At 44.9% G+C, this 14,648-nt stretch overlaps 1 protein-coding gene across 4 annotated transcripts in view; it reads right to left on the bottom strand.

The window, feature by feature from the left end:
• LOC139416382 (microtubule cross-linking factor 2-like) overlaps window positions 1-14,648 on the bottom strand; it is a 109,114-nt gene that overhangs the window by 15,958 nt on the left and 78,508 nt on the right. For 2 of the 4 annotated variants that reach the window (XM_071164943.1, XM_071164945.1), the window contains exons 4-6: window positions 7,979-8,041; window positions 5,803-7,122; window positions 4,499-4,612 (exon numbers count right to left, since the gene is read on the bottom strand). In XM_071164943.1, the coding sequence (XP_071021044.1) occupies window positions 4,499-4,612; window positions 5,803-7,122; window positions 7,979-8,041 (1,497 nt within the window). The remainder of the gene's footprint in view (window positions 1-4,498; window positions 4,613-5,802; window positions 7,123-7,978; window positions 8,042-14,648) is intronic. The other 2 variants (XM_071164946.1, XM_071164944.1) reach the window with 2 other exon arrangements.

The raw sequence follows: 14,648 nt of genomic DNA, 5'->3' as shown, positions 1-14,648 counted from the left end.
CACGTCCATACATCAGCCCTGTCTCGCTTCTATCGACGGCCCCGTCTCTACAGGCAGACATAGCACTCAGGCAGTCTGTGTGTGATAACATCATCGCCTGGCACGGTGCCACGGTGTGACTGCCTGACAGTCCTGTCCCCTGTCTTTCCCTCCCCGGGCCCGGTCCTGGACTTCTCTGTCCCTGACCTGGCAGCCTAATCACTGGTCACTGAGAGGAGAAGGGTGGATGACAGATGTGTTAAAGCCAACAGTGGTCTGCAATGTTGTAATTACTGAGAGAGACACAGGTTAAATTAATAGGCCTACAGATCTCAAACACATGGCCCGCGGCCAAAAGTGGCCCACAAGCCAATTTAATATGGCCCGCTATGTTGTCATGGTTCATAGTTGTCATCGCCTACTATTATATCATTCTTGATTTCAATGCGTTTTAATTCTGCAGATACAGAGAAATCAACTGAGTTATTGCACCTTTAATAATCAGCCTACTGACAGCAACAATAAGGTTCTTTAGTTCTCTCAGTATATGAAGAGTGTGGTGTGTTCAGATGACTAACTGATTATGTGCTACAATACAGTCCAGAGAGAAACCTTTCCCTTCATGACTCCCACATTATAAAACCATAATTGTAATATCCTGTAACAGGAGAACAGGCTGTGGCGATTGTGTTTCTCTCTGCTCTTTTCATTGCTTCTGCCGATTCCCCCTCACAGCCCAGGTTTCCAAGGAGACCTATAGAAAGGCCAAACAAACACTGAGCAGCAGACACGTCCTCTCCTCGCCTCAAGAGTTGATGTCATTGTGTTTACAGCAGCAGCGTGAATCCAGCCTGATTCACCCACATGAAAGAACGAGGGAAGCAAGCCTAAAGACAGCCTAAACCGCATGTTGGGGCCATCAAGGAATGCCCAGTGTGTGTGTTTGGGGGGGGAGGTGGGGGACTAAAGTCACAGGACTAAGGTCGAATCTTACTAAGCCGGCTCTGATGCTAGATGGATGTAACAGGGCGACTTGCAAACTATCACGGACTAAAAAGGGAAACCCAACCGTGAGCTGCCCAGTGACGCAAGCCTACCAGACAAGCAAAATGCTTTCTATGCAAGCTTCGAGGTAAGCAACACTGATCCATATATGAGAGCACCAGCTGTTCCGGACGACTGTGTGATCTCGTGCTCTGTAGCCGATGTAAGACCTTTAAACAGGTTAACATTTGCAAGGCTGCACGGCCAGACGGAATACCAGGACACTTTCTCAGAGCATGTGCTGACGAGCTGGCAAGTGTCTTCACAGACATTTTATCCCTGACACGGTCTGCAATACCAACTTATTTCAAGCAGACCACAACAGTCCCTGTGCCCAAGAACGCCAAGGTAACCTGCCTAAATTACTTTTGCTATGAAACGCTTTGAAAGGCTGGTCATGGCTCACATCAACACCATCATCCCAAACACCCTGGACCCACTCCAATTCACATACCGCCCAACATATCCACAGATGATGCAATCTATATTGCACTCCACACTGCCCTCCCCCACCGGGACAAAAGCAATACCTAATGTAAGAATGCTGTTCATTGACTACAGCTCAGCATTCAGCACCATAGTACCCTCCAAGCTCATCCCCAAGCTCTGGACCCTGGGACTGAACACCTCCCTCTGCAACTGGATCCTGGACTTCCTGACGGGCCGCTCCCAGGTGGGGATGGTAGGCAACAACACATCCTCCACACTGATCATCAACACGGAGTCCCCTCCTGTACTCTCTGTTCACCCACAACTGTGTGGCCGTGCACGACTCCAACACCATCATCAAGTTTGCTGACGACTCAACGGTTGTAGGACTGATCACAGACGACGATGGGGCAGCCTATGGGGAGGTCAGAGACCTGGCAGTGAGGTGCAAGGACAAGAACCTCTCCCTCAACGTCAGCAAGACAAAGGATCTTATTTGTGGACTACAGGAAAAGGAGAGACGAGCACGCCACATCGGTGGGGCTGTAGTGGAGCGGGTCGAGAGTTTCAAGTTCCTCGGTGTCCACATACACACAGTTGTGAAAAGGGCACGACAGTGCCTATTCCCCCTCCGGAAGCTGAAAAGATTTGGCACGAACCCTCAAATTCTCAAGTTCTACAGCTGCACCATTGAGAGCATCTTGACTGGATACATCACCGCTTGGTATGGCAACTGAAGGGCAATCGACCGCAAGGCGCTACAGAGGGTGGTGAGTACGGCCGAGCTCCCCTGCCATCTAGGACCTCTATACCAGGCGGTGTCAGAGGAAGGGCCAAAATATTGTCAAAGACTCCAGTACCCCAAGTCATAGACTCTTCCAGACTTAGTACCAGTGCACCAAGTCTGGAACCAAAATTACCCTGAAATGCTTCTACCCCCAAGCCATATGACTGCTAAAGAAGACTAGCAGTCTGGGTAGCCAATCAAATGGCTACCCAGACTACCTACATTGTCCCTTTCTCTTGTACTGACTCTATGCACTCTCCAACACACTACATACAGTTGAAGTCAGAAGCTTACATACGCCGTAGCCAAATACATTTAAACTCAGTTTTTCACAATTCCTGACATTTAATCCTAGTAAAAAATCCCTGTCTTAGGTCAGTTAGGGTCACCACTTTATTTTAAGAATGTGACATGTCAGAATAATAGTAGAGTGATTTATTCCAGCTTTTATTTCTTTCATCACATTCCCAGTGGGTCAGAAGTTTACATGCACTCAATTAGTATTTGGTAGCATTGCCTTTCAATAGTTGAACTTGGGTCAAACGTTTCGGGAAGCCTTCCACAAGCTTCCCACAATAAGTTGGATGAATTTTGGCCCATTCCTCCTGACAGAGCTGGTGTAACTGAGTCAGGTTTGTAGGCCTCTTTGCTCGCACACACTTTTTCAGTTCTTCCCACAAATGTTCTATGGAATTGAGGTCAGGGCTTTGTGATGGCCACTCCAATACCTTGACTTTGTTGTCTTTAAAGGTATTTTGCCACAACTTTGGAAGTATGCTTGGGGTTATGTCCATTTGGAAGACCCATTTGAGACCAAGCTTTAACTTCCTGACTGATGTCTTGAGATGTTGCTTCAATATATCCACATAATTTTCTTTCCTCATGATGCCATCTATTTTGTGAAGTGCACCAGTCCCTCCTGCAGCAAAGCACCCCCACAACATGATGCTGCCACCCCGTGCTTCGCGGTTGGGATGATGTTTTTCAGCTTGCAAGCCTCCCCCTTTTCTCTCCAAACATAACGATGGTGATTATGGCCAAACAGTTCTATTTTTGTTTCATCAGACCAGAGGACATTTCTCCAAAAAGTACGATCTTTGTCCCCATGTGCAGTTGCAAACCGTAGTCTGACTTTTTTTATGGCGGATTTGGAGCAGTGGCTTCTACCTTGCTGAGCGGCCTTTCAGGTTGTGCCGATATAGGACTCGTTTTACTGTGGATATAGATTTTTGTACCTGTTTCCTCCAGCATCTTCACAAGGTCCTTTGCTGTTGTTCTGGTATTGATTTGCACTTTTCGCACCAATGTACGTTCATCTCTAGGAGACAGAACGCGTCTCCTTCCTGAGCGGTATGATGTCTGCGTGGTCCCATGGTGTTTATACTTGCATACTATTGTTTGTACAGATGAACGTGGTACTTTCAGGCGTTTGGAAATTACTCCCAAGGATGAACCAGACTTGTGGAGGTCTTCAATTTGTTTTCTGAGGTCTTGGCTGATTTCTTTAGATTTTCCCATTATGTTAAGCAAAGAGGCACTGAGTTTGAAGGTAGGCCTTGAAATACATCCACAGGTACACCTCCAATTTACTTAAATCATGTCAATTATGTCAATCAGAAGTTTCTAAAGCCATGACATAATTTTCTGGAATTTTCCAAGCTGTTTAAAGGCACAGTCAATTTAGTGTATGTAAACTTCTGACCCACTGGAATTGTGATACAGTGAATTATAAGTGAAATCTGACTGTAAACAATTGTTGGAAAAATGACTTGTGTCATGCACAAAGTAGATAATTTGTTAACAAGATATTTGTTCAGTGGTTGAAAAACGAGTTTTAATGACAACCTAAATGTTCCGACTTCAACTGTACCACGCTCACACATGCATACTCGCACAAACACACTCGTTCACACTCCCCACATATGCTACTGCTACTGTCTATTATCTACCCTGTTGCTTAGTCACTTTAACCCTACCTACTGTATATGTACATTGCTAACTCAATTACCTCTTACCCTTGCACGTTCTCCCTGAATATAGCCATCTTATTTTTACCTGTTATCGTTATTCGTTATTCACGGGGTATTTATTCCTTGCAATTTTTGTGTATCTTTAACTCTGCATTGTTGTAATAGGACCCTTGAATAAGCATTAAACTGTTTGTCTACACCTGTTGTTCACAAAGCATGTGACAACTACAATTTAATTGGATTTGATTTTGTGGGTGTGTATTTTGACTGTACTGTAGCAGCGACCTACCAGAGCTGTGTCCGTCTCCTGTGTTTCCTGGGTCTGGTTGCGGTCAGTGCGGCTGTCACCTTCCTCCCTCTGACCTTTCACATCGCGCTCTGATTGGTCCCTAAAGTTGGGCTGCTGCATTCATGCATGGGCAAGTTAATGAAAAAAATAAAAATAATAATAATAAAAAGAGGGGAAGATGAACAGAGGAGGAAGGGAAGGAAGAGGATGAGGGGAGACGTATTGGGGGTCGATAACAAAACGAGACCAAATCAAAAAAGAGATAAAAACAATACAACCAAAATGGACGATCCATAAGACACTTTCCAAATAAAAAAAATGAAGCTCACAGGACAAAGAAAAGTATGTAAAGGAAAAACAGCTTTGTCAGAGTGGTGTAGGACAGAGTGGAGAACAGAACCAAAACAATGATGAGAAGTGCGAGCAACGGCTGGGGGGGTTGGGTGAGGGGAGGGGAAGGGAAGGGGTGAAGGAGAGGCGATTACAAAAATCAAAAGAGAGGAGAGAGGAAAAGGAAACAAGTGCAGAAAACGGCGGTCACGGTGCCCATGCAGTGAGGAGGAGGGGAGGGGGGGAGAGATCGGACGGGGTTGGCACTCAGTAGGCCTCTAATGTAGCTTAGCATAGAACCAACTTTACTAGGCTGACTTAAAGTTATATCCTAAACACTTGGCCTAGGTGTGCTGAGCTACATATAGTAAGTAATACATGCAACTAACTACTCAATGAGCAAACCAACCACTATTGATACACTGTTTGCTTCTGTCTTCATTCTCCTCCATTCTGAACCACACAGCCACGTCCTTGGCCTTTACAACATTCATTATCAGAATAACAGGGTACTCAACAAGTCTAATTCAATACGCTCTTTTATTACACCTTAATAGCCCTACTCGCGCATACAGAGTACATTTACATGGCTATGACAAGTGCCTCTTGATGTGTGTAAATAGACGGTGGTTTATGGTTTCTAGGATTTCCTTATCACCCTATCATGTCATGCAGCACAGTGGTGGCTGCATTTGAGGCCGGAGCTCTATGTAGCATCTATAGCAGGCTGTAAGGCGTCAAAGCAGCATGCGTATCATGTGTACTGGCAGCATTCTGTGCCAGGGAGAAACCAGTGTGAGCTGGGATGGAGGAGGAGCATTAGTAAGCCGTAACGTGGTTCAAAGAGCAAACAGGACAGAAATAATAGATTTGTTACAACAACAAAAAAAGAGGATATAAAAAGAAAAGGAAAGAAACACGATCGATAATAAAGGAGGGGTGGGAAGAGGAGGAGTAGGGGGGTTTGTTCTTACCTTCTGCTCTGCGGGGATCTCACCCGCCTGGTCGTCTGGAGGGCAGGGGTGAGAGGCAGAGGGTGCACCCACCACAGAGTCCCCAGCCTCGGACAGTAGAGGCAGGGGGGATGCCCCCTCCACCTGTGCCCTCCCTGAGGGGGTGGTGCCTAGGCTCTCAACCCGCTCCACAAAAGCCTGGAGCTGGGTGTGCAGTGCTCGCAGCCTGCCCGTCAGAGCCTCCACCAGGGGAAGATCCTGGAGCTCCGAGGGCTGGGCCTGCTGGCTCTTCTCTGGGACACATGGCTCTGCAGCCTCCCCGGAGGAGATCTTGCGGTAGAGGGAGATGGAAGGGCAGTTGGAGTCCGAGGCAGTCAGCAGCTGGATGGCTGTAGAGATTAGGCGGGCTTGGTCCCTCATGGCTAGCAGGGATTCACGGTCCTTCAGCCCCAGGGGGACAGGAAACCCAGTGGACGTCTTCTTCTCCTTCTCCTCCAGGGGCTCGTTCTCCCCTCCGATGGGGCCCTCGCGGTGAGCCTGGCTGGGGAGGCACTCAGCTGAGTCCCCTGCCTCTGCGTCGGTCTCCAGGGCGGGCCTGGAAGAGCTGTGGTAAGAGGCCAGGTCGCAGCGCTGCAGGTTGGACAGCAACACACGGTTCTCATACTGGAGCTTCTTCACCTTGCCACTCAGATCCCCGATCTGGAGCCTGGCGGCCTGCAGCAGCTCCTCCTGGGGGGCCTCTGTGCTGATCAGAGCCCCCCCACCATGACCGTCCTCCAGGAGAGAGATGGACGAGGAGTCGTCCTGGTCTGGGTCCGACGCCAGCGGCAGCTCCGACTTGTAGCGGTTGATCTCGTTCATCAGCAGCTTGTTCTGCTCCTCCATCTCCAACAGTGAGCGCCGCAGCAGCTCCGCCTCCTCCTCGACAAACTGCAGGTGCCTCTGGAGCTCCATCACGTTCTCCAGACCTCCTCCTCCATGTCCTCCCATGCCGCCGACCCCCAGGCCTGGTGGCAGCTCCTGGCCCTTCATATCGTCCATCTCGGCCCGCAGGCCGCGGTTCTCCACCTCCAGTTCCACAATGCGCCGGCTCAGCAGGTTGGCCTCCTCCTCCACCAGCTTCAGGTGAACTCTGACCTCGGCCTCGCGCGTGTGGGGCGAGTCGTTGACCTCCTCCACGGTGAGCGAGGCGTCTACATCGCCGTACATCGAACGGTACTTGGCCAGCTCCTCCCGCATTTCCTCGCTGTCCTTAGCCATCTTGGTCAGCTTCTTGCACATGAGCGCTGACTCCTCCTTGGCAAAGTGGAGCTGGCACTTGAGGTCAGAACTGTCCTCCTGCTGGCCACATAGACAGGTAGTTAGGAACACTGACAACACACTAACTAACTCACACACAAAAAGACAAGATATCTCCAGCTAACATATCACAGAGAGAAAGTTTATGAGGCCAAAATGACAAATGAAAAAAGTTAATTGTTTCTTCCCGTTAACATAATAGCTTGAACTCATCTGACATCCTCATGGTAACCCCAGCAAATAGTTAGACCAATGCAAAGTTATGGATTTTTTTAGGCAAAGTGGATGCAACAATGGGAAGTCATGCACGCTGTATTACAGTGATATGAAATGTGTGGTGGCTAGGGGCACTTAGGGACATTGGTGTATTTATAACAGACAGAAGCCATTTTGAATATTAAACCCACATTTATTTTGCAGAGGGTATTACTCAGATTCCCTTCCATTTATTATTTAACCAAGCGGCCCAAAATGATCCAGGCCCATTAAATAATACTTTGTGTTGTGTGATTTATTGGTTATAGACTATTTGCCAGAACATTAAACACAGTCTGGAGAGGGTTTATGCTCTTTACAGTATGTTTGCACTCCAATATTATAATATTAAGCATGAACCTCATCCCCACAGGAATGAAGGACGAGAGAGAGGCTTTTAACGTCCTCATTATACTAAAAACACCACATCCCCCCCCCCCCCCCCCCCCCCCACACACACACACACATTGTGTACCACCACAACCTCAACGCGAGAGAGAGGAGAGAGAGGAATGTGCACAAAAGCTTGATCTGCTATTGTCAAACTAGTCAAAAGTTGCGCTAACTTGGAAGTGTATCATCTCCTTCCCAGGTCGCGAAAGTGAGAACAATCAGTTTAACTGTCTCTGTAAGTCTGGGTTACCTGGGGAGACAGCTTCTTCTCTGGCTTGTTGTTTGGCCGAGCGCCTCGCTTCTTCAGAGAGTTCTGAAAATAGAGGTGAAACACATGTATTGACAATAATTAGTATCAATCACTCAATCAACAAATCAAATTAACCAAGTGCTTTCACAGTAACCCACCCTAGGCCCTAGACCCCCAAAGAGCATGCAGCAGCACATTGGCCAAGGTGTTATACAACATAATAATAATACCACCAATCTCCAAGCCTTCTCCCCCGCCACTCGCTCACCCAACTTGCCCCTGTCGCCCCCTTCACCCCTGCCACTTTACCCAGTTTATCATCACCATGGAGATGTTAATCCCCACAGTGACACTGATAGGGGTGTGGAGCTACAGTTGACCGCATTCCTGCTATGTAAACAGAGAGGATGGGGTGGCGAAGGGGAGACAGAGATAGAGAAAGAAAGAGAAAGCTGAAGAGAGGAAGATCGTAAACTGAGATGAGACCATAAAGAGAGAAAAGGAACAGCGTTGCTAACGATAGCCAGCCCCTCCCGTTGGTCACCTGGGCTTCAGTACACGGAGTTAAATCCTAATAAATCCAAATTCCTACCAGAGTGCAGAGAGACACAAACACACACACACACACACACACACACACACACACACACACACACACACACACACACACACACACACAGACAGACAGACGCGCTGCAGTACAAGCTTATCTCGCCAAGGCGTTTCCATGGAAACTGGCTACTTTCTCCGCACTGAGCTGGCTGGTGAAAAAGGCAAAGATATCCACAGTCCATTCTGCTGTGTTTTATTAAATCAAGCTGAAAACAAACAAGACCCTGCTACCACAGTACAGTATAGAGCCTTTAACACAGTGGACACATATGTACAGTATGCACACACACACACGCACAACATCCAGTGCAAAAAAATCCAGCTAGAGAGCAGAGTAACTAGATTGGATTTAAAGCGGTGCCGGTACAGCATAAAGAGATGCATCCAATCCTCAACCCTCATTTTGCCTTTGCTGACAATGTCATGCAGTTTAGCAGCTGGTGGCTGAGAACCTTTTAATGGTGCTAAACTTCAAGGTAGAATCAATGTAGAGATACTGGAAGTATTGATCCTTGCCAAGTATCGCCCAACCTTGGGACACTTTTTTTCATTTTGTTTTGACCATTGGTTTCGACAGGCCAGCTGTAACAGGGATGTCGTGGTGCCACTGTGACATGGCAGGCTTACACCATTTGAACACAGAGCTAAACCCCAATACCCACTCATCTATAAAACACCTATAGGATACAAACATCTCACATCATTTTTTTCTGCCCCCCTCACCTATTTTGTTATCTCCAGGGGTGTGGCGGTTATTATCATGCAAAAGACTGCCGGTCTCACCGTAATTGACTGTTCATTAAAACCTGTTATGGCTAGACGTTCCGCTAACTTCCAGTGAAATTACAGAGCCCGAAATTCAACTTAAATTATTAGAAATATTTAACTTTAATAAAATCACAGTGCAATACACCAAAATAAAGCTTAACTTCTTGTTAATCCAGCCACCGTTTCAGATTTCAAAAAGGCTTTACGGTGAAAGCAAACCAAGCGATCATCTGAAGACAGCGCCCCATCATACAAACACATCATACATAATATTTCAACCAAGCAGGTGCGACACGAAAGTCAGAAATAACGATATAATTCATGCCTTACCTTTGAAGATCTTCTTCTGTTGGCACTCCAATATGTCCCAGAAACATCACAAATTGTAATTTTGTTCGATAAATTCCTTCTTTATATCCCCAAAATGTCAATTTATTTGGCGCGCTTGATTCAGAAATACACTGGTCCCAACTCGCCCAACATGACTACAAATGATCTAATAAGTTATCTGTAAACTTGGTCCAAACATTTCAAACAACTTTCCTTATCCAACTTTAGGTATCCTAAAACGTAAATAATTGATACAATTTAAGACGGAATATACTGCGTTCAATAGCGGATAAAATCAAAGTGGAGTGAGCTCCAGGTCGCGCGCACCAAACAAAAGAGTCCACTTGGCTTGACACTTAGAAAGTACAGCCGTACTTCTCTTCATTTCTCAAAGGAAAAACATCAACCAATTTCTAAAGACTGTTGACATCTAGTGGAAGCCATAGGAACTGCAACCAGGTGCCTCATAAATCTGGTTTCCCATAGAAAATCAATAAAAAACACAGTGACCTCAAATATTTTTTGAATTTTTTTGAACCACTAGCCTACCTGCTGCCCCTAGTCTCAATGAAATCTTGTCTTTACTAATATGTAAAATTAGTTTAGATTTAGAATGGCCCATTATCAGACTCGGGCTCCCGAGTGGTGCAGTGGTCTAAGGCACTGCATCTCAGTGCAAGAGGCATCACTGCAGTCCCTGGTTTGAATCCAGGCTGCATCACATCTGACCGTGATTGGGTGTCCCATAGGGCGGTGCACAATTGGCACAGCGTCGTCCGGGGTAGGCCATCATTGTAAATGAAAATCTGTTCTTAACTGACTTGCCTAGTTAAATAAAAAAATAATGCACTCAAATAACGAATTGGAGGCTGCACACTTTCCCACCAGTCCATTCTATAGGCTACTTCGGTTTTATAGAGGAGCTGTGCTTAATATGATCAGCCGAGATATAAATACAACAACACTTATTTCACTCCATTCACTCCATCAACCACTGTTTTTGAGGAGTATGCTGATATTTCACCCAAACTCTGTATGCCATAGGCTCTCCAACCCTGTTCCTGCAGCTACCCAGTGCTTCATTTGGGGAACCAAGTGAAATCTGTTCGGGAACATCGATAGTAACATGTTTTTCACAACTAAACATATTTCACTAAACTGTTGACAGCCCGTCGCGCGCTCTAGAAGGGAATAAAGGAGAGAGAGGAGGAGATGGAAACGCACGGTGGTGAGATATTCTGTATAGCTAAAGGTAATGTGTCACCCAATTAATTATGAAAATATAAAATGACCTATTACTAGGCTATTCTAAATCAAATAGAAATTTGCTAATTGTAGACTAACTGTAAGCCGCCCTGCACAATCAATGAAACAACAGCATCGCCTAGCTAGACTATCCGTTCTCTCCCAGACTCATGAATATACATTCTGGAGCGTGCAATAAGATAACCAGTCCCTTTAGTTTGCATAAAAATACCGTCCACACTCGAAGGCAATTACTCAAATGTGTTTAATTTTGGAGTATAGGCTAGACCAATTATGCACCAAAGACATCTTAAATCAATTTTGTTGTATGTTTTTCTCCCAGGCGTAATATGCATTAGGCTTTGTACAATGTCATTTTAATTCCGTCCCCCCCCCCAGGATTGCGCTCAGAAGCCTATGTGTATGGTGGTTTTTAATTCATCTTCACTCCGTCCATTTCGTTGTTAGGCTTTGAAACAACACCCACAACAACCATGTTTTACACTGTTTAAACCTGCTGTTGAACTTCTTTCTTCAAATTGATCATCACAGCAAGGTGATTCTAACAGTTTTACAAGTATGATAGCCATACTGTTTTGATAAGTGTTTGATGCGATTTTCGATCCCCTATGCATTGATGTCAGAGTGGTTAGAGGGGCAATATAGCCCTGAGTACCAGGCCATTAGCGACTTGATGGTTGTTAGCAAGTTTGGTACTACCAAAGCATGCCCAGAGTGCATAAAAGGAGATTACCTTGACTCAATGGTCATATGGAATTTTACTGCGGTCATATGGAATTTTACTGCGGTCATGACTCATGACTGCAGGTGTGGCGGTAATACGGTCACCCCAATAGCTGTATCAAATATCAATCATTGTCACACTCAAAAAGGTTTCTCCTATGGGGACAGTCGAAGAACCCTTTTGGAACCTTTTTTTCCCAAAGAGTGTAGGGTGTAATTTGGGACACAGCCTTCCTGCTCTGCAATCTCACACCCCCAAAACAAAACCAGACAAAATTCCACCCGCTCTGCCAAGTTGATGTAATCGTCCGGCCCTCTCTGTGCAACAGCTACGTGTCATTCAGAACACAAGGCCACTCACACAAACAATGCAGCGCTGACTCAACCTCAGTAAAACACAGAGGCAGAACCGGGACAACATCAGGGAGATGAGGTTTGAAATTATGTCTCTGTACACTGTAAATGGGTCACCGTGAATTTAACAATAGCTCACAGGCTACTTGATGGCAAGTAAAAATCTGTATTTCATATTATAGTACACTTACTGTAATTTAAGTACGGTATCAAAGCAAATACTGTGTAAAAAGAAAGTAAATGCTACCATAATCTGAATTAATTAATTAATGGATTAATGAAATTCATTGAGGGGAGGGCTTTGTATTTCACAGTATTTTACTATAATTACAAGGGATTGGTGCAAGCAGATTTGCTGCTATAGTGTTTACACATTATAGAATGTGAATGAATATTTAGTGTTTTATGTCACTTGTACATCTAGAGGCCTTAACAAAAGCTTCCAAACAGGTGGCAAATACAGGGCAAAACAGACCAGAAAGACATGGAAAAATGGTAAACCATTTCAGGTTTAAGAATTCCTGCCACTCCAATCTGTCCCATATACAGTTTAAATTCATGGGTCTCTATAATCACATAGGAGTTAAAAATGGGTACATCATTCTCACTCACGGGTGCAACAAATATAGCCTCTTACACGGCATGCCTCAAAATATGTTAATGATCCAGCAACAACAATACCATCCACCCACTAGTGGTCAAAAGGTTTTCAGCCCTCTAAAGATACGGTACTGTATTCTGTAGATTGGAATGACAGAGCCATTCAAAATACCACAATTTTCCCACAATGCATCATCATTTACAATACGCAGTAAAACATTAGATTTTTTTTTTTACTGTTGATAATATCTAAAACTACAATTTTCTGTTCCAGTGTATGTAAAGTGGTGCCAGTCCAAGTCTGCCTGTGTCATGCCTAAACACACCTGCACAGTTAAAGACACACACGTGCACACACATACAGATGCGTGCACGCACGCACACCCTATCCCCAGCAAAAGAACCTGAGCATTCAAAGGCATGTGTCTGTGCTATCTGATGACATGGTTCTGTGTGTGTATGTCAACAGGCTGTAACTCTAGTTGTGTGGGCTGGGTAACCGGAGGCTTGGAGGGGGTAGGTTGGTAGGCTGATCCCTGGCTAGATGTCTCTCTCCTGCGAGAGGGAGGTCGAGACGTGTAGGTCCCCCTTAGACATGTGAAATTGCATTTTCACTAGTAAAATAGCTGTTTTCACACGTTGATGTTAAAATTCACCCGTTGAAACCATATTTTGACATGTATTACATTTAGGGTTCACATGTTAACACCACCTTTTCACGTGAGGATAACAACGTGTTTTCACCTCGCATGTGAATTGCCGTTTCACATGTGACATTATCAGTGTCGCATGTTCAAAACTTTCATGTGGAAATCGGATATGTAGTTTCACATGGAAAACATTCACATGTGAATATCTCACTTTCGCATGTGGAATTGCAAGTTCACGTGTGAAAAACAAGCTTCCACATGATTGTTTTTCACAACTGAGCTTGCAATTCCACATGTGAAAGTGAAAATCGAACCGGCAGTTTCCTGTTTAAGAAAACTCCACGTGAATATCTCACTTTCACATGTGGAATTGCAGGTTCACGTGTGGGGTTGAAAATAACGTTATGGTGTGAAAAGACGGTGTTAGCATGTTGCATTAGCAATGTTTCCAACGGTAGAATGAGGGTGACCACATCTAAAAAGCCCAAGACGGGAACGATTTAGCGGGAAAATTTGTGAAACAGAGGATACAATAAAAAAATTTAGTAGCAGGTTCATAAATGCTGCAAATAGATCAAATTTGTTTTGATCAGTCATGGAAATAAAAGCGATGAAAACATGTTTGATCGTTATTTAAAAAGATGGAGTACAAAGCCATAGGATGAAAAATAACGGAGTTTTGGCGCAGGTACTGCCGACTAGTGCTAGCTAACGCTACCTAGCAATTAAAAAAAACGATTAGATAATTCTATTTAAAAAAATTACAAATGGATACTTGGGGTCAGAGTATCAATATAATATTGTCCAAAATAATGTTGCGATATTCATAGCTTTCCCCCATCACTAGTTATTATATGGTGCAATCCTCTAGTGAGCGAGTTACTTTTGTGACATTAATATGAAGCAAAACTTCTGAAGTCGAGAACACAATTCTTAGTATGGCAAACAAAAAGAATGATGTCGAAAGCAAAACATAAACCTTAAAGTATTGATGGCAAAACAAAATACTGCAAGAAGATAATTAAAATCTGTGAGAACAAATGAATGTAAATGGATGCAAAAATAGTTTCCCGTGAAAACGCCTCCCTCTTTCCTGCAATTTTCCCTCTATTTGGTTATATTACCCTTGGCCTTTGCTTTCACTGCCTTTGTTTGGCACGCTCATTCCAGCAGCAGAGCACCCTGTATCCCACTGCTGGTTTGCCTCTGAAGCTAAGGGACTATTTAGGTCCTGGTTGGTCCCTAGATGGGACACAGGAAGTATGGAAAAATGCACATGTGGGGGAAAATATAATTCATATGATATGTTCACAAGTGTGTTGAAAAACCATGTGTTTTTTTTGTAAGGCTCCGGCCTGGCCATCATG

Source organism: Oncorhynchus clarkii, chromosome 9 (assembly GCF_045791955.1).
Source record: "Oncorhynchus clarkii lewisi isolate Uvic-CL-2024 chromosome 9, UVic_Ocla_1.0, whole genome shotgun sequence".
Classification (NCBI taxonomy): domain Eukaryota; kingdom Metazoa; phylum Chordata; class Actinopteri; order Salmoniformes; family Salmonidae; genus Oncorhynchus; species Oncorhynchus clarkii.
This window is presented reverse-complemented; position numbering and strand designations above follow the sequence as displayed.